General features: G+C 39.9%; 1 protein-coding gene across 4 annotated transcripts in view; it reads left to right on the forward strand.

Moving 5' to 3' along the window:
• Positions 1–5,990, forward strand: part of trim36.L (tripartite motif containing 36 L homeolog) — a 46,479-nt gene extending 40,489 nt beyond the window's left edge. For 3 of the 4 annotated variants that reach the window (XM_041578695.1, XM_041578732.1, XM_018243712.2), the window contains 4 exons: positions 47–168; positions 293–583; positions 1,501–1,798; positions 4,130–5,990. In XM_041578695.1, the coding sequence (XP_041434629.1) occupies positions 47–168; positions 293–583; positions 1,501–1,798; positions 4,130–4,484 (1,066 nt within the window). In that variant the 3' untranslated portion in view covers positions 4,485–5,990. 4 annotated transcript variants of the gene reach the window in all.
• Positions 5,991–23,576: the final 17,586 nt, after the last annotated feature.

Raw genomic sequence — 23,576 nt, forward strand, 5'->3', positions numbered from 1 at the left:
GCAAAGTACAAATTAAAATGTATTATTTACATTTTACCTGTTCCAGAATTCAGAGAGCATCAGAGTCTCTGACATCATTCCGACCTGCAGCACAGCCAGGGTTTGATGAGTATTTTCTTGATGTGGCTAAGGAAGAAGATCTATTAAGTGAAATGGCCTTTTCCAAAGGTACGTATACTGTGTGCCTCACCCATATTACTGCTACCTATCTCTATATTGTACTTTGTCGGCTGTGTCATTGGAATGTCAAAACATGATTTAGTTTTAACTATCAAACAATATTCCTTTCTAGCTCTAGCTGTGCCAGAAATCAACACGGAACAGAGCAAGATCTATAACAAAGCCAGGATTTGTTGGAATGAGCCCAGCGATTCCCTATCCGCAGATAGCTATGTGCTTGAGTACCGCAGACTTGATAAGAACGAGGATCTTTTATGGAATGAAATTGAAACAACCAATACCAGCAAAATCCTCACAGATCTTGACTTAAATAGTCAGTACTGCTTCAGAGTGAAAGGGTACAGAGGTTCTACCAGCACTCCTCTCAGTAAGGAAGTCATCCTGCACACCCCGCCAGCACCAGGTATAGGTTTGGCTCTTGAGATTTTAACGGGGTTGTTCACAATTAAATTTACTTTTCGTATGATGTAGATAGTGATCTTTTGAGACAGTTTTTAATTAATAATGAGAGTTCAAAAAGGGGGGAAGTGGGGAAAGGAAAAAAAAATATCCAGTTTCAAAAGCTTGTAAGCAGTAAGGTGCACTTACCAATGCTAACAGGGGGTCCAGGTGCTCAAGCCCCAGACCTTCAGCTTGGGGAGGTAATGTCATACATTCTCAATTCAATTGTAGGCTGGCACAGAAACTGGACTTCACTCCAATATGATGCAAATAAATAAAAAAAAAATATTACACAAAAAGGAACATCTCAGAGGGTGGCCTTATGCGTTTCGTGCCTTGTGGGCACTTAGTCATAGGCGATGTATAGGCGTATGAATAAGTGTCAGTGGGGTCAGTGACGCCCCATTTGAAAGTTGGAAAGAGTCAGAAATAGGCAAAGCATTCAAAAATATAAAAAAGAAAAAATGAAAGCCAATTGAAAATTTGCTCAGAATTAACTACTATAAAACATACGAAAAGGTAAAAAGTAAAGCTTAAAAATGTATCTAGAATTCCTTTCACCTTTGAGCGTATGGCAGGCAGATTAAATTTTCAGTTTGAACAGAGCATCTGCAATTTGGAAGGATGGTCTTTTAAAACTGACCCTCTAGCTGACAAACTTGCCAATAATATCAGGAAGTATGATCATAAATCAATCAAACTGCCAGGTCTTGGCCAGCTTAAAAAAATATATTTGACAGAGCTCACAAACCCATTTTCACAAAATAATGGTGTCCTAAAAATGTCACACAACTACAATTTTACCTGTGAAAAGTTGTTTGTTTCAGTTTTTGCTGTTTAATTTTGTTAATCTGATTTTCTTTTTCCCCCTCCCCAAAGTTTTTAACTTTCTGTTTGACGACAAATGTGGATACAACAAGGAGCACCTAATGTTACATGCCCAGCGGGATACTGTGGAGAGCATGGCGGGGATCTCTCTATTGCTTGGAGCAGAACGTGTCCAAGTAGGATGTTACACGTGCCTTGATTATATCATTGGTGACACTGGAATCACAAAGGGAAGACATTTCTGGGCCTTTTCAATTGAGTCTCATTCATACCTGGTGAAAGTAGGCGTTGCATCTGATATTAAATTGCAGGAATGGCTTTATAACCCACGGGACATAAGCAGTCCAAGGTAATTCTTTGTTAAAGGAATGGGGAAAGACTGACAAATACTCTTCAGTCATTATGTTTTCTAGGAAACACATTTTGTTTATCGGTCTTACCTATTGCTTAGAGAGAGGCTGTAAAGCAAGCCTTGAAAGAAAAAAATACACTATTGTATATTGCTTTTATTTAAGGCAACTACAGACAACCTTTTTCTGCATTGTGCCATTGGAGAGTTCCTATTTGTTCTGTTACCACATGACAGAATGAAATATTACAAAAATGTAATATCCCTGGTTACTTTCCTACCTACAAAGCACCATGCAGCTGTATTTCTCCTGCTACCAGATTTAGCTTGACTGTTCTACAGCTTTTTGGGAACTTGATGTAATGACCGTGTTCCCAGCTTAATTCAGCACAAAGGGTACTTGGGAGAAGGGAAAATATGGTGGTGACACCCTTTGTAAGAAATGACCCTAGTGGCGCCCATGTTTGCTGTAAAAGTTGAGCTATTTTTAGCACTGTGGAGGTGAGTGAAGGGTGTCTAACAAATTGCCAACCCTTGGGTTATTTACTAAACTCCGAATGCAAAAATCACGAATTTTTCTGAATTTATTAAACCCAGAGGATGGAAAAGTTTGAATCAGAAAATCTGGCATCTCAGACCTGTCGAGGTTGCATATAAGTCAATGGGAGAAGTCCAATGATGTGCACTGAGTTTTTATCCAGAAGTTTTCGGGCAAAAAATATAAGAAATTTGAGTTTTCGGGTGAAAAATCTGAACATTTTTGAAAATCGTATGAAAAAACGGAAGAAATCTGGAAAATCTGATTTTTTTGCCCACGCAAAGCAAATCTTTGGGAAAATGTAATAATAAATAAGCATAAAAAACCTGAATGGATTTGAACAGAGTTTGTAGCAGAAAATATTGAGATAAATTTTTTCTTAGTGTTTGTTTTCCTTCTTCTTTTAATAGTATCTCTTTGTGATTGTGATCTCTTTGAGTTTTTCCTCCTGACCTTTCAACAATTTAGTTATAACAAACTATACTCAAGTCCCACCTCTTTAGCTGCAATGGGTTGTTGCCCTGATAAAGGCCAGTAGTTCGTTTTGAGCTGAAAAACTCTTTACTATCCTAAATGTTCCTGAAACTGTAGTAGAATTACTAATACAATTCTGTCTTTATATATCAATGACGTTGTTATGAGATGAGGCTTTCTGAACAAAGGTTGAACGTTTGCATTACAGGAAAGCTATTGGAGTTAATCTGAAAGGTTGTGCCCTAACAGCCAGTAAACAATAAAATATAAAGTATATAGTGCAGCATTTAGAGGCACATTTATCAAGGGTCGAATTTCAAATTCATGTGTTTTTTTTTTTTTTACTCTCGTGAATTCGATTTGTATTAGAATATAAGGGGTATAAACACACTGCTTCTTTATTATTAACATGTATTTATATAGCGCCAACATATTGCGTAGCACTGTACATTCAGTTGCACTTAAAAAAACAAATTACTTAATTTTAGTTATATTTGAATGTTGGTTAGTTTTTGGGCGGTGACCCCCATTAATGTTTAAATATGGAGCTCAATATTCTGTAAATCATTTTATGAGTATTGTTGCTGTCTGGATTTTCTTCTGTTTTTGGGATATTTGTATATATTCCATTGGAAGATGCACATTCTATTAGCCATTATATTCCTTCTGAGGTTCCATGTAAATTTAGAAGTATGAGATGCATGAAATCCAGTATTCAGTTCAGGATTTGGCCAATTCCTAGCACCTTTTGCATGATGCAGATTCATCTGAATCCTAAATGTTGGGCCAAACTGTATTCTATTTAGGGATGAACCAAATCCACTATTTTGGATTCGGCCAAACCACCTTTCTTTCGCGAAGGATTCAGCCGAATACCAAATCTGAATTTGCATATGCAAATTAGGGGTGGAAAGTGGGAATTTTTTTTTACTTCCTTGTTTTGTGACAAAAAGTCACACGATTTGCCTCCCTGCCCCTAATTTACATATGTAAATTAGGATTCAGTTCGGCCGGGCAGAAGGATTCGGTCGAATCCGAATCCTGCTGAAAAAGGCAGAATCCCGAACTGAATCCTGGATTCGGTGCATCCCTAATTCTTTTGATGCAATTGTTAAAAATAGTAAATAAATCAGATTTGATTATGCAACATTTCTATTCAGTATGAGGACATTTGGATTCAATAATCACCCAAATCCAAAACTAATGGATTCATAGCATCAACATTAGGCACAAATATGAAATTCAGTAGAGCTAAATAAGCAAGCTTTGCTAATGGGCAGCTCAAATGGCTTCCTTGTACTAATAATGTTATCTTTTAGGTACGACCAGGACAGCGGCCATGACAGCGGCAGTGAAGATACTTCCTACGACTCCTCACAACCATTTACTTTGGCAACTATTGGAATGAACAAATTCTTTATCCCAAAGTCCTCTCATGTTGCAGGTGCCACCGCAGACCGAGTTCTCCCTCTACCAACCCGCATTGGCATTTGTCTGGACTATGACGAAGGAAAGGTTGGGTTCTATGACGCAAATAATATGAAGTGCCTTTATGAGAGAGATGTTGACTGTATTGGAACAATGTACCCGGCTTTTGCTTTGCTAGGGGGCGGAGCCATACATCTGGAGGAGGTTATCACTGCAAATCATTTGGACTATTCTAATGAAATATAAACGGCGATATCACATGTAAAACAAGTGATTTTGATTCAGTGCACCACAACTGATCATTTGCACTCCAATTTTAATTCCATTGTCTTCTTCATGCAAGACTTTGCAGCAGGCCTTGTTCAAATGTTAACCACTATGTTTGTGTAAGCTCTTTTTCATAAGGAAAATGCTTTTTCTGCATTATTAATGAATAAAAACAGGTCTGTGTCACAGTGAGACAGACCCAGTGATTAGCAATAGGATGTATTAGGCCAAAATGGCTGCTGTGTTGGTTCTAAAGCAACGTTTGCAGCTGGACTATGTGATGCTCTGGGCAATAGTCTGAGGCCTATGAGCTGCTCTTATCAAATATTCTATAAAATGCTCTGTTACAGTGTAGCTTCATCAGTGCTTTGGCTTATTCTTTCCCTTTAAACACACTTAGTGGCAGGGCTGGGTCTGCTCCCAAGACCGTATCCTTTAAAACCCCATCATATTTTAATATCCAAATAAGTTAATATCATCCTCAAGTTTCATTGTTCCAGTTTGTCATTTGAAGTTGTTTTAATGAAATCTTTTAATATACATTTACAGGGTGGTAGTTTACTCAATACCTAATGTTTTGCATGTAAAAAAAACAAAATGCCCAGGCCTTTTAAGTCTTTATTTAGCTGTGAACTCCAGAAAGAGTTAATACTTTTAAACCTGTGACCTGCTGACACGTTTAAATTTCATATATTTATATGTGTAATTTATTTGCAGATGAGCTGTGGCATTTTGTCACTGTTTTATTTTTTATCTCTGTTGAATGTTTCCTCAAGTTTCATTTTGTTTTTTTGTGTGTGTGTGTGTGTATATATCTGTTGTCGGCAAAATAATAATAATATAAGTTAAAGTTTTATTGGCAGCGGACGTCTATGGAGTTCAACAACCAAAAAGGCTCACCTGACAAAAAATAACCTTTAAATTCACTTTCTGGGAAGGTGTTTAAAATCCTATGAAATTTTACAATATCTAATTTATATTTTGTAATAGAACCACATTAAATAGTGGTTACACATTTTGTTTCTATAGAATGTCATTTGTTATCACTGGATCCTGTTTCCTACTGTACACTAAGCTCATAGTTTGGGTTTTTGTTTTCACCTTTTAAGGGAATTGTTTGTTTTAGGCAAAATATGGTGTTTGATTTTTTTCAATGCAGGGACTAAGTAATTCACTGAGCAAACATATCATGAATATTTTTGGTAATGCATCGCTGATACTGCGGGTTTTTTTTTCTTTTTCTTTGTAAACTATGTTGGGATGGTGTTTCCCCCTCGGTTAAATTGCACTTTATGGCATAGCGTTCACAAGGTACTATGCAACCTTTTTTGAATTGTGTTTGATGAAGCTGCTAAACTATAAGAATACTGGCTAATACATAATATAAATATGTTCTTTATTTCTTCAGGAAACATGTACTACTAAGGAATTTGGAGGTAAAAATGTCTGTTTTTTAATAAAATATTAAAATTTATTTTAATATTTGGTTTGTGATAATTATATGTATTCTACTTTATGACAAGGCCTTACTAATTTTCAAGGTTGAGAAAAAAAGCAGCAAAACTCGATTTGCGACACTATATTCTCATGCAAGTTTTTTCATAGAAAAAAAAAAAAGTCACGTGCCGCAAGTCATTGCGTAGTTATTAAAGGCCATTTAGAGTGATAAAGCCGACAGTTTGCCACTGAAGAAGCTGAAGTTCTGGGCATGTGTTGACTCTGCACAACACTACTTCTGACTGGAGTTTCAGACATCTGGCATGTCCGATCTACAATTACAAAACACGTGGAGCACAACTTGCTGAATAAATCTAGTATCCTATTGCTTCTGCAACGATTTAAAGCCATAATGTGCATACAATGGAAAATCTCTGCTCACCAAACTTACGACCCATCTTCATCATTTCCCAAGCCTTTCCTGTAGATGTGAGCTGCAGTCATCCAGCTTTAATACTTAAGCAATCCAATATTTTCAACATAATCTCAGCTGTTAGGGAGGAGATATAACTCCCTGCACTGGGTGTTGCACCTACAAACCTGTACCTTAGGGAGAAAAACCTTTTGCTTAAGCCTGGTGTTGTGTACTTGAGATCATGGGTAAATCGTCCATACATAAGCTTGTGCTTCACATTTGCGCATTATCAGAATGGGACTAGAGAAATAAAAACTGAAGTTTTATATGGACAAATGTAGAAAGTTTGTTAAATCAGGTAGTATTCTTGGCTGCAGCACTCCAGATGCTGTATACAAAGGGTAACAGTATGGAGGCAAAGCCAATTTTGCTTTGGCACAATCGCTGATTAGCCACATAGAAAGTGTACAGGTTTACAAACCCGTCTACAAAGGAGGCATGTAAGAATATTAACAATGAGGACACGAGAATGAAGAGTTTTTAGCAGAAGGATTTATGCAAGGTCAAAAATTAAGAGAATAAAGTATTTGAAAAAAGAAAAATTATCCGTGTGAGTGGTAAAACCACTAGTCAACTAATAGAAAATGTCAACAATATTTAGTGACAGACTGGAATTTCTGTGTATATACTGTTTAATGTAGGTAGTGCCGTACATTCTCATAGTCCCTTGCTGCAAGATAGGAGCACCATGAAAGAACACAAAAATCCTCAGTATGAGATGATCTGGCTTTTCAATAGGAATGCTTTGTTTCACTGTGTTGAACTGCGTAGTATATACAGTACTGCTTGAACATTTGTGAACCATTTTATATGTTTCATGTATATTGTGTAAAACATCATCTGTTTTTCATGCAAATTCTAAAAATAGATGAAAATCTAAATAAACAAATGGGTCAGAAATATTATACTTCTTTTGGATTTTCGGTTAGGTTTCTGGATTTATTTGAAGGGGAGATTAGAGTTGGGTGTTTCAATCAATGGCATAACCAGGTGCGAGTGTGGGAAGCCTTGGGAGTTTGGACTCCACCAGTCTGCTACCAGGCAGAATGGGTACAAATGAAGGCTATTCAACACCATTTTTACCTGGTGTTGGCCAGCAAAGATCACATCAAGATCAAAGTGTATAATATACCGGGAGATCTCAAAGAACCCAGGCTAACATCTAAGGATCTAAATTTAGAACAGGAACATTTTGCATTGCCAAAATTTTGGGTTCATGTGTCCACTATCAGTATAACAGTTAACAACAAGAGTGTGCATGGGAGGGTTGAAGGTTGCAAGGAGAATGCTACCCATAGCTCAAAAGAACATTCCTAAATGTAAAAAGCACATGAATATATCAGAATAATGAACGAATATATGGACAACTGTGACCAAAACAGAGGTTTTTGGCTTGAATGAAAAAGCCTTATGCCTGGCCATCTGCATTCCAGCAAAAGAACCTCTCAGCTTTGAAACGTAGTGGCAGTATCCTGGTTTGGGCCTGCTTTGCTGCCATCCATTGAACTTGCAGTGAATTTATCAGTTATATATGCGTCTTTTTTTCAGCAGGTAAATATATTAAACATTATCTATCTATCTATAGCCTGAAGCCTATATAGCTATGTTGTATAATATTCCTACGATTGATATCTGAAAAACGCATAGGTGTTGCCAGAAGCTTATCGTAAATTCAAATCAGACTCTGCAGTTACAGTAGATGTTGAGGTTTGTGTAGAAGAAAATATGCACTGAAAGCCCAAAATACAGAAAGCGTGCAAAGTGAACGCATGCAGTGATCACGTCTATAGAGGTCGTTTATGAACACACCCAAGTGTGGGTATTCCAAAATGGGATCAGTGGAGAGTCCATATTGACACAATAAATTAAATAGGTAGTACACCCTCTTGTTCAACATGAATTCAATAGGGCTTATGCTGAACATTATTGTATTAATGTGCCAACCTATTCTACAGCACTGAACAATATATGGGTTCGTTCACAAAAAAGCCCTGTTCATTACACTCATGCTTTTGTCACAAAAATGCATGGTTTTGCAGACTTGTGCTGATGTTGATCCATAAACATACATGCCAATGCTTTGCCTGTAAATGCTTTCTAATGATTGTCCAGAAGGCAGTGACGGAAGAGAGAACACAATATGTGCCTAAGGGTTCAGATTTAAAGGTTTGGCTGAAGACTTAGGCTCAATTTACTTCTGTTTATTAGTGGCAATTAATTATTTGTCTTATTAGAAAATTAGTCATGTCTGTTTTTGTGCTGTATTGTTGCCTGCTACATAGATCCAAAGAATATGTGTGGGTTTTATTTTATAGGAAATGAGAAAGATTTTTACTATGTTATCCGGTATTAGTCAGACAAAAAAAAAAAAACTACAGGTATGGAATCTGTTATCCAGAAGGCTCAGGACCTGGATAAGGGGTCTTTCCATAATTTTAATCTTGATAATTTCCCTACTGAATTTAAACAATATTATTATTATTGTTATTAACATGTATTTATATAGCGCCAACATATTGCGTAGCACTGTAAGGTAAATGTGATTATACAACTAAATCACATGAATTATATGCATAGAACATATGGAGTTACAAACATCACAATCAATACAGGTACAAAAAGGTGAGGAAGGCCCTATGCATAGACATACACTCTAAAGGGAAGGGAGTAATACACAAGGTGAGGGAGTGGGCAAGATCGAATTAAGTGGGTGAGAAATGTGGTACTGTATGTGGTGTTGCGTTTGGTAGCTAAGCAGGGTGAGGGTAGACTTCTCGAAAGAAGTGCGTTTTAGGAGATTTCTTGAAAGCAGAAAAGTTGGGAGAAAGTCGGACAGACCGTGGGAGAGAGTTCCAGAGGAGGGGTGCAGCCCTTGCAAAGTCTTGAATGCGAGCATGTGAGGAGGTAATGAGAGAAGAGTTGAGTAGCCGGTCAGTAGAGGAGCGTAGTAAGCGGTTGGGTCAGTATATAGAGATGAGTTCAGAGATGTAGGGTGGGGCAGAGTTATGAAGTGCTATGAAAGTCAGTGTCATTAATTTGAATTTGATTCTGAAAGGTAACGGAAGTCAGTGCAGGGATTGACAGTATGGCGAGGCAGAGGAGGAGCGGTTTCTGAGGTGTATGAGCCTTGCAGCAGTGTTCATTATGGACTGGAGAGGGGGAGGCCAATTAAAAGAGAGTTACAGTAGTCTAGACGCGATATGATGAGAGAGTGAATAAGAATTTTGGCAGCATCTTGGGTGATAAATGATCGTATTTTGGATATGTTCGTTAGGTGGTATTGACATGATTTAATAAGTGACTAGATATGAGGAGTGAATGACAGGGCAGAATCTAGGATAACCCCAAGGCACCGGGCCTGGGGAGAGGGGGTGATAGTGGAATTGTTAACTATGATGGATACTTCCGGGATGTTACTGGTGTTAGTTGGAGGAAAGAGAACCATTTCAGTTTTAGAGAGGTTTAATTTAAGGTAGCGTTGCGACATCCAGGTAGAGATAGCGGACAGGCAGGAGGAGACGCGAGTTAGGAGTTCTGGGTTGAGATGAGAGATAGATCTGAGTATCGTCAGCATAGAGGTGGTAGTGGAAACCATACGAGTTGATGAATTTGCAGAGGGAGGAAGTATAGAGGGAGAATAGTAATGGTCCCAGGACAGAGCCTTGAGGAACTCCAACAGAAAGAGGTAGGGGAGAAGATGATACTCCATTGTAGGAGACACTGAAGGAACGATTGGTGATGTAAAAAGAGAAGAGAACCAGGACAGGGCTGTGTCACGAAGGCCAAGCGAATGGAGGGACTGGAGGAGGAGAGGGTGATCTACAGTGTCAAATGCGGCTGAGAGATCAAGCAGTATTAGTAGTGAGAAATGATTGTTGGCTTTAGCGGTTAAAAGGTCATTAGTTAGTCGAGTCAGGGTAGTTTCCGTGGAGTGTTGTGGCTTAAAACCAGATTGTAGGGGGTCGAGCAGGTTATTGTCAGAGAGGAATGAGGTTAGTCGGTTGTAGACTAGGCACCCAAGTAGTTTCAAGATGAAAGGTAGCAGAGAGATAGGTCGGAGGTTGTCAAGATTGGAGGGATCAAGAGAGGGTTTTTTCAGAATGGGGGTGACGAGCATGTTTTAGTTGAGAAGGAAACAGTCCAGTTGAGAGTGAAAGATTAAATAGGTGACTTAAGGCTTTGATTAGACAAGGATTGGTATTGCGGAGAAGTTTTGAGGGAATTGGATCAAGCGGGCAGGTGGTAAGGTGAGAAGAGATCAAAAGCTTTGAGACTTCCTCATCAGTGACAGGGGTGAAGGAGCACAGGAGAGACTGGGGAGTGTGGAGGGAGGGTGGTGGAAGTCTAGGGGGTTGAGTAGTGTAATGTCCCTTCTGATAGTGTCAATTTTGTTTTTGAAGTGCTCAGCAATATCTTGAGCAGAGACAGATGTGCATGGAGGGGGTGGAGAAGGGGAAAGGAGAGTGTTAAAGGTGGAGAAAAGTTGTGCTGGTTTTTTAGAAAGGGAGTTAATGAGTGAAGTAAAGTATGTTTGTTTGGCTTGGAAGAGGCTGGTGTTATAGGATTTTGACAATAGGATTGTTATGCCTCCAATATGGATTCATTATATCGTAGTTGGGATCAAGTACAAGCTGCTGTATTATAGAGAAAAAAGGGAATCATTTTTAAAACATTTAAATTATGTGATTATAACGGAGTCTATGGGAGATGGTCTTTCATAATTTGGAGCTTTCTGGATAATGAGTTTCTGGATAACAAATCCCATACCTGTAGTACTTAGATTGTACTATTACAGTACTTTTCTCCGTCTTTTTTTTTCAAGGTAACTGTAAGAATGGAAAGGTATCTGTTTACCGTCTGAAGACTCTTATAAGGATATTTCTGCACAGGAACATGCTCCCCATAAGTCTTAGGATAGAAGCCAGTATTTCAGCCTACCAAAATCCCATAAACAAAGCTCCATTACTGGGGGTGAACATAATGCCCATGGAAGAGACACACAGCTAAAGATATTGTCCATCATACTCATCAAGTCCCTGCTCTTAATTTACTATTACATTCACACGCACCAGGGTTGATTCTGTGAGTAGCAAATAGACCTACCCGCATGTACATATACTGGTTATATAGTAACGGCAGACTGGACACTATAGTTATCAGTTAATACAATTTTATCACAGGGAGATGAAAATGAATCTTGATGTCAGAGGTATAATATTCTGATAAGCGTTGCTGGGACAGGCATTATACAGATAATGGATTCCAGATGCTACTTGTGTAATTAAATTGTTCCTACTTAGGTGGCTTTTCTGCTCTGGGGTACAAGAAGGCTGCCTTGACAACAGATGAGATAAGAATGTCAGGATGCTGGAGGTTAAAGGAAAACTGATATATTTACAGTTAGAGATGTGTATCAGTAACAGCTGGAGTGTCACAGGTTAGCAGTCCATGCTCTGTAAACTCCAGCAAAATTGCTGCGCAGACATCTAATTTCCATTTGTTTGCTAAAGGGACTCCTGTCTGACTTTCCCACAAGTTTCTGCAGATTATGCTGATGAAGCATTTCATCACGGTTTCTGGTGAGTGATATATTAATGTGGTGAGCATCATGTCTCGGTGTGATCTTGATGAGCTGCTAGCGATGCCTAAAGCTAGCCATATGTATTATATAGACGCTGTATAAATGATGTCTCTGGAATTTGTGAAAAGTCAGCAGAGGCAAATTAATAAACATACATAAAAAGAAAATGAAATTTATCGGCAAAGAAAGATTCTCATGATTTTACACGGATAGGTTTTTACACAAATGCATGAAAAGTATTAACTATTGCATGCGGCTGCGTTTATCCCATAAGGGGAAAGAGTCAAAAGAGACTGAAATGTAAGCTTTAGGGATAGACTTCAGTGTAAGTGTTTTTGACATTGTTATTAATCTTTTGCTGTTTCCTGCACTGCTGGTTCTGATTACATGTACCCAGGAGCGTAACTACAGAGGAAGCAGACACTGCACCTGCAGGGGGGCCCAGGAGGTAAAGGGGCCCCAATTCATATACAATATACAGAGGTCAACCTCTAAACATTTGTGGGGCCTGAAAAATAATTTTCTGTGGGGTCCAGTAATATTTAGTTACTCCAATGCATGTACCATTAGAACACTATAGCACTAATCAGCTATTCAAGGCTCCAATTGCCACAGTTCCTTTTATGTTCTGTAAAAAATGAAAATCACAAAAGGGGACATTTTGGGAACTGGAGTTTTGGCTTGGGAAGAGCTGACTACCTTGACACTAAGGTGTAACCAAGTACCAAGAATTACAAAGAAACAGCTTCATTTATGAAACAAAATTGCACCTGCACTGTACGCCCCTGCCTTAGTGCTAATGAATATTATTGGTACTGTTCTTCATTAAGATTATGACTGGTGGTGTTGGGTTCATTGATGAACTATATAGCATTTATAAAGCACTGTGCAAAAACACCAATTATCATGTGTATTAACAACCGGCAACCTGCAGAATAGCCACACACACATCAGACTGCCGAGATTCTGTTTAGTTGGTATCCTGCTGGGATAAGTGTCAGAGTCCTTTTGGTGCCCTAATAATTCACTTCTATAATACTGTCTGTCTGGGAACACAATAGCCCTTCCCATATCAACTTGTCTGAGTATAACATTATTATCCAGCTTCAGGTTTTTTTTTTTACTCTTAGGGCAATGTTGTGTAGGGACCTATAGGTTTATCATGTCCCTATGGCTTTAAATCCCTATACTTCCTTATCTCCCTAGCTGCCTATGTATCTAATTACTTAATTTACCTATTTCAGTTATTTGCCTACAGGCTCATGACCACTTCCTGCCACACGTTAACATAGAGTCTGATAGAGGTGGATAATTCTCTTTGGCTTTAGGTTGCTGACCCAGCTGCATCTGTGCCAGGGAGCCTGGGTACACCAAGGCCCAGTAAAGCTGTTCTGCCCTAGAGGGACCAGTACGTCTAGTAATAAGTCAGGGAGAAGGGACCCCATGAATGAGGCCAGCCAGTGATAGGTCAGATCATTTCATAGTGCTCTCTAGGAGAATAAAATAGTGAGGATAAATAGAAAGACAGCCTGTGCTCCAACAAGGATTTTAATAGGGAATAGCTCTTCCCTAGGCTCTGAGTCTGCCTAAAGTGAAGGGACCACAGCTGGATAGGGATTCAGGCTTAGAATATTTCTCCCTGATCCATACCTCCCAACATTTTGGAAATGAAAAGAGGGACAATTTTTTTTACCACGCCCGTTTTTGTGGCCACAGCCCCTAATTACCATGTTCATTTTACAAAATTGGGCAGGTTATGAAAGTTTGAACATATTTCTGTGTTTTTTTTCCAGTTATTACAGTTTTGCTAATGAAGGTGAATTGCCCTTTAAGCTGTGAGTCTGACTGTCCCCAAGGGACCTCCTTATCTAAATTGTTACAATTACTTATTTGCTTATCTCAAAATTGTTACAAAGAAACTTAGTTTCACCTGGTGGCTGTTCTGTGCTCTCTGCCAAAAGCTAATTAACTTAGATATTTTGTTTCTTTTTCTGGCTGTTCAGTGCAGAGAAAGATGGGACTTTTCATTACAAATGCAGGACTTCGGGTTGAGCTGTCAAAAGCAGGACTGTCCCACTGAAAACGGGACAGTTGGGAGGTATGCCTGATCATTCCACTGTATGGGATCCAGACCACGACGGGCATTCCATCCTAGAGATGTACCTTTAACTACCTTAACTGTTTCCACATGGTGCCACATTGTGCTGTCTGGCTTGAATTATCCTGACATTGTATCATCAGTTAATATTTCGCCTCTGTGAATGTGTGAGTATAACCCTGTAGATCCATGTCTTTTTGTTAATAAATTGTTCCCTTTGTTTACTGCAATAACCTCCTGGTGACTTTTTTACTTTATTTTTACACAGTAGCATACTGTATGTGAGTTGTATTTCCACTGCACCCTCCTTTCATTACTTCCACCCCTTAAAGGGGTGGTTCACCTTTACGATAACTTTTAGTATGTTATAGAATTGCCAAGTTTTAGAAACTTTTCAATTGGTCTTCATTATTTATTTATAGTTTTTTTTTAAATATTTACCTTCTCCTTCTGACTCTTTCCAGCTTTCGAATTGGGGTCACTGATCCCATCTAAAACACAAATGATCTGTATAGTAACAAATCTTTTGTTATTACTACTTTTTATTACTCATCTTTCTATTCAGACTCTCTCCTATTCATAGTCCAGTCTCTTATTTAAATTAGTGCATGGTTGCTAGGGTAATTTGGACCCTAGTAACCAGATTGCTGAAATTACAAACTGGAGAGCTGCTGAATAAAAAGCTAAATAACTCAAAAACCTCAAATAAAAAATCAAAACCATTTGCAAATTAAATCATACTAGTTCCTCAAATGTGAACAACAACACCATTGGGTTTTACCTTGACCTGGTAAGGTGACTTATCAATCTTATGATCATAATTTTGTAATTTAAAACCCCCTGTCTTTGTAAATACTTGCATCTGCATAGATTACTTATATGACAGGGGACCAGGGAATGTGCAGTGATCAATCTCTCTTATTTTTCTTTAAAAGTTAATTTAAACGTGAACCACTCCTTTAATGATGTCATTGGTTATAATCAGAGCTTAGTGATGTCATGTCATGTGACTTGAAACTTGTGTATTATAATAAATAAAGTACCCCCTGTTGCAAAATATGGGGATATTAGAAGTCACCTTGGAGTTCCATGACCTGTATAAAAACAGCCTTTGGCCTTGTGTTTTCATATGGTCATGGAACTCCTTGGTTACTTATAATATCCTTATGTAACGCTATAGTAAACTGACTTGTGCTAGGGCAGTTTTAGCTACTTTCCTTTGTGGGCTGAGACCACCGATGAGCTCTCTTTCTCAGGGGTAAGCCCTCGCAATACGGTGGAGGCAGGGTGTAGTGTAACTGTAACCAGGTGCGATAGCACAATGATGGGCGCCAGTAGTTCTTTAACGGTTGAACACGGAACTATATTTATTGAACAATAGCACATAGATCATTCAGCACATTGATCCACAACAGAGCATAGAACATACACAGCAGCATAAGGGAAGCATATACTCACAGCACGTATAGGCTGAATCCCCACAGGCTAGGGAATATACAGCAGAGAGTAAGTTGACAGCATGTGATGGGTATTGCCCAGTTTTCAGGATATCTTCCAGTGGCAGACTAGGGGAACTCCTGACATCCCTATCTCAACACTTGGTTCCTTACTCTAGGTCAGTAATACCCTGGGATCTTAATCCCTCTAATCTCCTCGGCGGAGCCTTGAGCTGCTCAACTAAATAACCTCTCTATCACGCCTAGAGTGATCTATAAACGAGTATAGCTGTCTAATTACTAGGGCCAAGGCTCCTAGGGTCGACACTACCCATTCCCTTCCAGCCTGCTTGGTTGGGCTAAAGCAATGGACCCAGAACACATGGTTCCTAAACCTTTTATACTCTGGCACAGTGCCATCTGGTGTACACTGTGTGAACTACAGGGGTTACATAAGCACAAGGTCCCCATAAGGACCCACTGAGGTGTCCATATTACTAGGGATGTGCCTGTCTGTAATGTGTAAGGGTGTCTAAGATTTTCACATCCCTACACTTAGTCCTGCAAGTGCTCAACCATTGTTATGGATGTGCTTGCTGAACTATCACCCTGCACCAAAGCAGTTGGTGGATTTTTTTTTTTAAAAAAAAATTCAGTTCAGCCTCCTGCTGCAAGCAGCCATTAACATCAGATGGAATGTGTTAGTGACTCACAACATCAGTGTGTTAGCTGCAGCCAGAAAGAAAAATTTGGGGTTGAGAAACTCACCCATAAATTTATCAACAATTATAGGGAAAAATAATAAAGAATATTTGTGAAATAGATAAATTAAACTGTAACATTTCTGGATTGTTTATTACTACCAGCCATATTTCCTTCTCCTTTTTATAAAGATACCATGGACAATAAAGAGTTACTAGCTTAAAAAAGAAAATCAATAATCAAGCTTCTACCATTTCTTAACAACCCAATGTATCGTTTCTATGGTTTTAATCAATAGTGACCTGAAGGGGTAAGCACAATTGATTTTCTATTAATGTATTATTTCCAGCCATCAATCCAATGTCTCCACTTAACTGTCATCTAGAAGAGCCCTTAAGCTGGCCATAGACGCAAAGATCCGATCGTACGAATCGAGGATTCGTACGATTTTCGTACCGTGTGTGGAGAGTCCCGACATTTTTCGTCCGGCGGAGATCGGTCGTTTGGTTGATCGGACAGGTTAAAAGATTTCTGTCGGCTGCCGATAATTTCTCTGCGTGTATTGCCGATCGTACGATTTTCAGTGGGAGACTGTCGCTAGTTTTGTCGGACATAACTTTCGTAGGATTGCTGTCAGGGGCAGAACATCGGCTGATCTGTTCTTTTACTACTTTATCTGAATGGTTAGTGGCAGGTCGGGAGATGGGGATGTCCGATCATTCGAGGATTCAAACGATCGGATCTTTGCGTCTATGGCCAGCTTTAATAATGACTGCTGTGCACTAATGACTAATGGTGAATAAACTTAAATTTGCTTAAAGTTATTATTCGGTGTAAAAAGAACAACTGGGTAAATAGATAGGGTATTGGGCCGGCCTGCATATCACTAATTCCCGACATGGTTCAGCCCCATCTTCCAAAGGCTCCATTTCATCAAAATTATCCAACATTTTAAAAATGATTTTCTTTTTCTCTGTAATAATAAAACAGTAGCTTGTACTTGATCCAAACTAACATATAATGAATCCTTATTGCAAACAAAACCATCCTATTGGGTTTATTTAATGTTTATATTTCTATTACACATATGGTATAAAAATTTAAATTATAGAAAAATCCATTATCCGGAAAACCCCAGTTCCTGAGCATTCTGGATAAAAGGTCCCATACTTGTATAATAGAAAGGGCTTTAATCAAAACATCCCTGTTGTTGTCAATGTAGGGAGTTTCTGTTGTGGTTTCCTAGTATTAAATACAGTATCTGTTTTTGCCCTTAGAAACTGGAAAATCTATTGGTTGCTGTAGCTCCATGACTTACTTATATATACCATAGTAGGATGGGCAGCTCTTTCCTTCTTCCTTCTTCCAGACAGTAATCTGTTAAGGATCTGTTTTTAACATGGAGTAAGAAACTGAATCCTTATATGTATTAGCAAATATGACAAAATCTTCATGTGAAAGAATGCTGTAATTAATGGTTTAATGTATTTTTCAAGGGGTTTATAATTAAGCATTGGCCACAGGAGAACTTGCCTTCCCCCATGTCTATAACCTGGGAAATAGGTCGCCACATTTGAAAAATCAGCTATTGTAAGATATTGCCTTTGTTTAGTTAGAAAACCTGTACTGTGTTTATAAACCATAGAAACAACTCATGAGCCTAAATCTTGTTTTACATTTATTCTAATTGAGTGTTTTTAAAGAAAGCTTAGATTGCAAGCTCTTTTGAGCAAGACCCCCTTTACCTCTTGTATCAATTACTGGTTGTTATGTATATTTAATCTTGCATGTTCACTGTATACACCCATTTATTGTACTGTGCTGTGAAATAGACGGATGCTTTATATTTATGTGTTATTAACAATAATAATAACCAGAGGAAATATGGCCACCTTTTATTATAAATTCTATCTGCTCTGCATATGACTGATATCTATTAATCTTAGAAATGTGTTACTAATGGTGAAATACTCATTAAATGCAAGGACACAAGTATGGCTAAAGCAGAAGTAAAGGTTTTGTATTATTATTGTTAGGTATTTTGTTAGGACATCCCACCCCTTCCCAAACAAGTAGGTTTAGGTGCAATGAAATTACTGAATATTTACTGACATTCTTTACCCTGGAGATGTGGGTGCAGGCAGGCAGGGGGCAAGCTGATGGGGCACTGGGCCAGTTTTGCCTATGGCAGACAGTAAGTACAAGTATACAGTATGTGCAAAGAGCAAGCTGCTCACAAAGTAAGTAGGGGATGACATAAATTACTTCTTTTGTATTCTGATGACTGTATTATTATAACATATTCCACAATAAATGGCTTAAGGTTCTATTGGTTGAAACTACAGAATGCAATGGGCACTGTTGGTATAATATCCTGCTAGAACCAAGAGAAACACAAAGGATCCCATCAACCTAACCCTCATACTGTATAAGGAATATATGGTGAGAGATAGACAGTACTTGTCTGAGCATGAGAACTTACTCTTAGAATTTCCTATGAAGTTTAGAAGCACATATTTAAGAAGAGATGGATATATAGCTGCAACAACACCTCCCAGGAGTGAGTCTACATCACAAGAGGGAAATCTGAATGGGACCTATTGGCTGGAGGCGAGTCAGTTACCCTATAGTTTGTAATTGACTTCACTTGTGCTTCAAGTCCTGCACATTGTCAGGCTTCACTGCAATACACACTGACATACCACCAGACTAATATCAATACAGTGTAACCGTACAAAGAAGGGGGCCCAACACATACCTAAACATTGCAATGCAGCTCCTACATGCCTTCTGGCAAATTTTTAGGTGATATCATGTACATTTGTCCAGGGCCGCTCCTGCCATGAGTTGACACCGTAGCCTCGGGCATCAGTGAGTAGAGATGTCGCGAACTGTTCGCCGGCGAACTTGTTCGCGCGAACATCGGGTGTTCGCGCTCGCCGGAAGTTCGCGAACGTCGCGCGACGTTCGCCATTTTGGGTTCGCCATTGTTGGCGCTTTTTTTTGCCCTCTCACCCCAGACCAGCAGGTACATGGCAGCCAATCAGGAAGCTCTCCCCTGGACCACTCCCCTTCCCTATAAAAACCGAAGCCCTGCAGCGTTTTTTCACTCTGCCTGTGTGTGCTGAAGAGATAGTGTAGGGAGAGAGCTGCTGCCTGTTAGTGATTTCAGGGACAGTTGAAAGTTTGCTGGCTAGTAATCGTTTTGATACTGCTCTGTTATTGGAGGGACAGAAGTCTGCAGGGGTTTGAGGGACATTTAAGCTTAGGTAGCTTTGCTGGCTAGTAATCTACCTTCTACTGCAGTGCTCTGTATGTAGCTGCAGTGGGCAGCTGTCCTGCTTCTGATCTCATCTGCTGACTGCTGCAATAACAGTAGTCCTTGTAAGGACTGCTTTTATTTATTTTTTTGTTGTTTTACTACTACTACTACTACTACTACTATAAGAGCCCAGTGCTATTAGTCTAGCAGTGTTGGGGAGTGGGACTGGTGTGCTAATCTGCTGCTCCTAGTAGTTCAGCAGCACCAACTTTAATTTTTTTTTTTTAATATTCATTTTTTTTTATTTTACTTTTTTTTATTTTACTACCGCTGTAGTAGTGTATAAGTTGACCTTTTAGGCATTATTTGCCCTGTAGGCATTATTTGCACACTGTTTTCTTCAACCCGCCATCGAGCTGTGTGACCTTGTTCACATTCTGTCTAAATATCCATAATATTACCGTCTCCAGAAAAACACCGGAGTCACTTTTTTCAAGCAGCCATAATATATTTTACGTAATCCGTATCCACCGCTGTAGTAGTGTATACGTTGGCCTTGTAGGCATTATTTGCACACTGTTTTCTTCAACCCGCCATCGAGCTGTGTGACCTTGTTCCCATTCTGTCTAAATATCCATAATATTACCGTCTCCAGAAAAAACACCGGAGTCACTTTTTTCAAGCAGCATTCATATATTTTACGTAATCCGTATCCACCGCTGTAGTAGTGTATACGTTGGCCTTGTAGGCATTATTTGCACACTGTTTTCTTCAACCCGCCATCGAGCTGTGTGACCTTGTTCCCATTCTGTCTAAATATCCATAATATTACCGTCTCCAGAAAAAACACCGGAGTCACTTTTTTCAAGCAGCATTCATATATTTTACGTAATCCGTATCCACCGCTGTAGTAGTGTATACGTTGGCCTTGTAGGCATTATTTGCACACTGTTTTCTTCAACCCGCCATCGAGCTGTGTGACCTTGTTCCCATTCTGTCTAAATATCCATAATATTACCGTCTCCAGAAAAAACACCGGAGTCACTTTTTTCAAGCAGCATTCATATATTTTACGTAATCCGTATCCACCGCTGTAGTAGTGTATACGTTGACCTTGTAGGCATTATTTGTACACTGTTTTCTTCAACCCGCCATCGAGCTGTGTGAGCTTGTTCACATTTTGTCTAAATATTGATAATATTATCGTCTCTAGAAAAACCACTTGAGTTACTTTTTTTCAAGCAGCATTCATATATTTTACGTAATCCGTATCCACCGCTGTAGTAGTGTATACGTTGACCTTGTAGGCATTATTTGCACACTGTTTTCTTCAACCCGCCATCGAGCTGTGTGAGCTTGTTCACATTTTGTCTAAATATTGATAATATTATCGTCTCTAGAAAAACCACTTGAGTTACTTTTTTTCAAGCAGCATTCATATATTTTACGTAATCCGTATCCACCGCTGTAGTAGTGTATACGTTGACCTTGTAGGCATTATTTGCACAGTGTTTTCTTCAACCCGCCATCGAGCTGTGTGAGCTTGTTCACATTTTGTCTAAATATTGATAATATTATCGTCTCTAGAAAAACCACTTGAGTTACTTTTTTTCAAGCAGCATTCATATATTTTACGTAATCCGTATCCACCGCTGTAGTAGTGTATACGTTGACCTTGTAGGCATTATTTACACACTGTTTTCTTCAACCCGCCATCGAGCTGTGTGAGCTTGTTCACATTTTGTCTAAATATTGATAATATTATCGTCTCTAGAAAAACCACTTGAGTTACTTTTTTTCAAGCAGCATTCATATATTTTACGTAATCCGTATCCACCGCTGTAGTAGTGTATACGTTGACCTTGTAGGCATTATTTGCACACTGTTTTCTTCAACCCGCCATCGAGCTGTGTGACCTTGTTCACATTTTGTCTAAATATTGATAATATTATCGTCTCTAGAAAAACCACTTGAGTTACTTTTTTTCAAGCAGCATTCATATATTTTACGTAATCCGTATCCACCGCTGTAGTAGTGTATACGTTGACTTTGTAGGCATTATTTGCACAGTGTTTTCTTCAACCCGCCATCTAGCTGTGTGTATTATCGTTTCCAGAAAAACCAACTGAGTTTTTGTTGTTGTTGTTGTTTTTTTAAAAATAATGCCAGGCAAAGGCAGGCCGCCACGCAGAGGCCGTGCTAGGGGCCGTGCTGCTATGCAATCCTGTGGCCCTAGCAAATTTCCCAGTTTTAAAAAGCCAATGACCCTGAACTCCCAAAATGCTGAAGAGGTAGTTGACTGGCTTACACAGCACACCCCATCCTCTACCGTTTCTAACTTTACCACAACATCCTCCTCATCCTCCACTGCTATGGCCACCCCACGTAACACTTCCTCCACCACCGGTGCCCCTTCTTCACTGGGGTCAGAGGAGTTATTTTCCAATGAGTTTCTTGAACTGAGTAATGCGCAACCATTATTGCCAGAAGAAGATGAAGGAGATGAGGACCTTACACCAGATTTAATTCTGGCAGAGAACACGATAGAGATGGACATAATGAGTGATGAGGAGGAGGTCCCCGCTGCTGCTTCCTTCTGTGATGTGTCAGAAGAAATTGATGCATCTGAGGAGAATGATGATGAGGAGATTGATGTTTTGTGGGTGCCTAGTAGAAGAGAGCAAGAGGAGGGTAGTTCAGATGGAGAGACGGAGAGTCAGAGAGGCAGTAGGAGAATAAGACTTAGAAGAAGCAGGGAGGACAGCCCGCAGGGATCAGCAGGGCAACAACATGTATCGGCACCTGTGTTCAGCCGGCCAACGCACCCGCCATTGCCGCCAATACCGCCAACTCCGCCAACTTCTACTGTTACCGCCAGATCGCACACTTCCAAAAAGTCAGCAGTGTGGGATTTTTTTAATGTGTGTGCCTCTGACAAAAGCATTGTAATTTGCAATGAGTGCAGTCAGAAACTGAGCCTTGGTAAGCCCAACAGCCACATAGGTACAACTTCTATGCGAAGGCACATGAGCGGCAAGCACAAAGCACTTTGGGAGCAACACCTCAAAGGCAACAGGCAAACTAAAAGCCACACTCCTTCTGGTCCAGCATCTTACTGCTCTACCTCTGCTCTCCTTGACCCGTCTGAACCACCCTCCACTCCGCCTTCCACCTTGACCACCTGTTCCCATTCCCAGTCATCTGCCACCAGCCAAGTTTCTGTGAAGGCCATGTTTGAGCGTAAGAAGCCAATGTCTGACTGTCACCCCCTTGCCCGGCGTCTGACAGCTGGCTTGTCTGCACTCTTAGCCCGCCAGCTTTTACCATACCAGCTGGTGGACTCTGAGGCCTTCCGCAAATTTGTAGCAATTGGGACACCGCAGTGGAAGGTACCCAGCCGCAATTTTTTTTCTAAAAAGGGAATACCACACCTGTACCAACATGTGCAGAGCCAAGTTACCGCATCTCTGTCACTTAGTGTTGGGCCAAAGGTCCATATGACTACTGACGCATGGTCCTCCAAGCATGGTCAGGGCAGGTATGTCACCTACACTGCCCACTGGGTGAACTTGGTAATGGCTGGGAAGCAGGGAATGGGTAGCTCAACAACAACAGTGGAGTTGGTGTCACCGCCACGGATTGCACGCGGTTCTGCCACCACCTCTACTCCTCCATCGCTCTCTACCTCGTCTTCTTCTTCTTCTTACTCTGCTGCTGGGTCCTCCTTCTCCTCCTCCACACCTGTGCACCCCCAGCTCCCCTAGGCTATTCGACGTGCCAGGTACGCCGTTGTCACGCTGTCTTGGGGATGACGTGCCTGGAAAGCAAAAACCATACCGGATCTGTACTCCTGTCATCTCTGCAGTCACAGGCCGATCGGTGGCTGACCCCACACCAACTGCAGATCGGAAAAGTGGTGTGTGACAATGGAAGCAATCTGTTGGCAGCGTTGAGACTAGGCAATTTAACACATGTGCCCTGCATGGCACATGTGTTAAATTTAATAGTCCAACGTTTTGTCTCCAAGTACCCAGGATTCCAGGACGTTCTCACCCAGTCCAGAAAGGTGTCGGCCCATTT

Source organism: Xenopus laevis, chromosome 1L, assembly GCF_017654675.1.
Source record: "Xenopus laevis strain J_2021 chromosome 1L, Xenopus_laevis_v10.1, whole genome shotgun sequence".
Lineage (NCBI taxonomy): Eukaryota > Metazoa > Chordata > Amphibia > Anura > Pipidae > Xenopus > Xenopus laevis.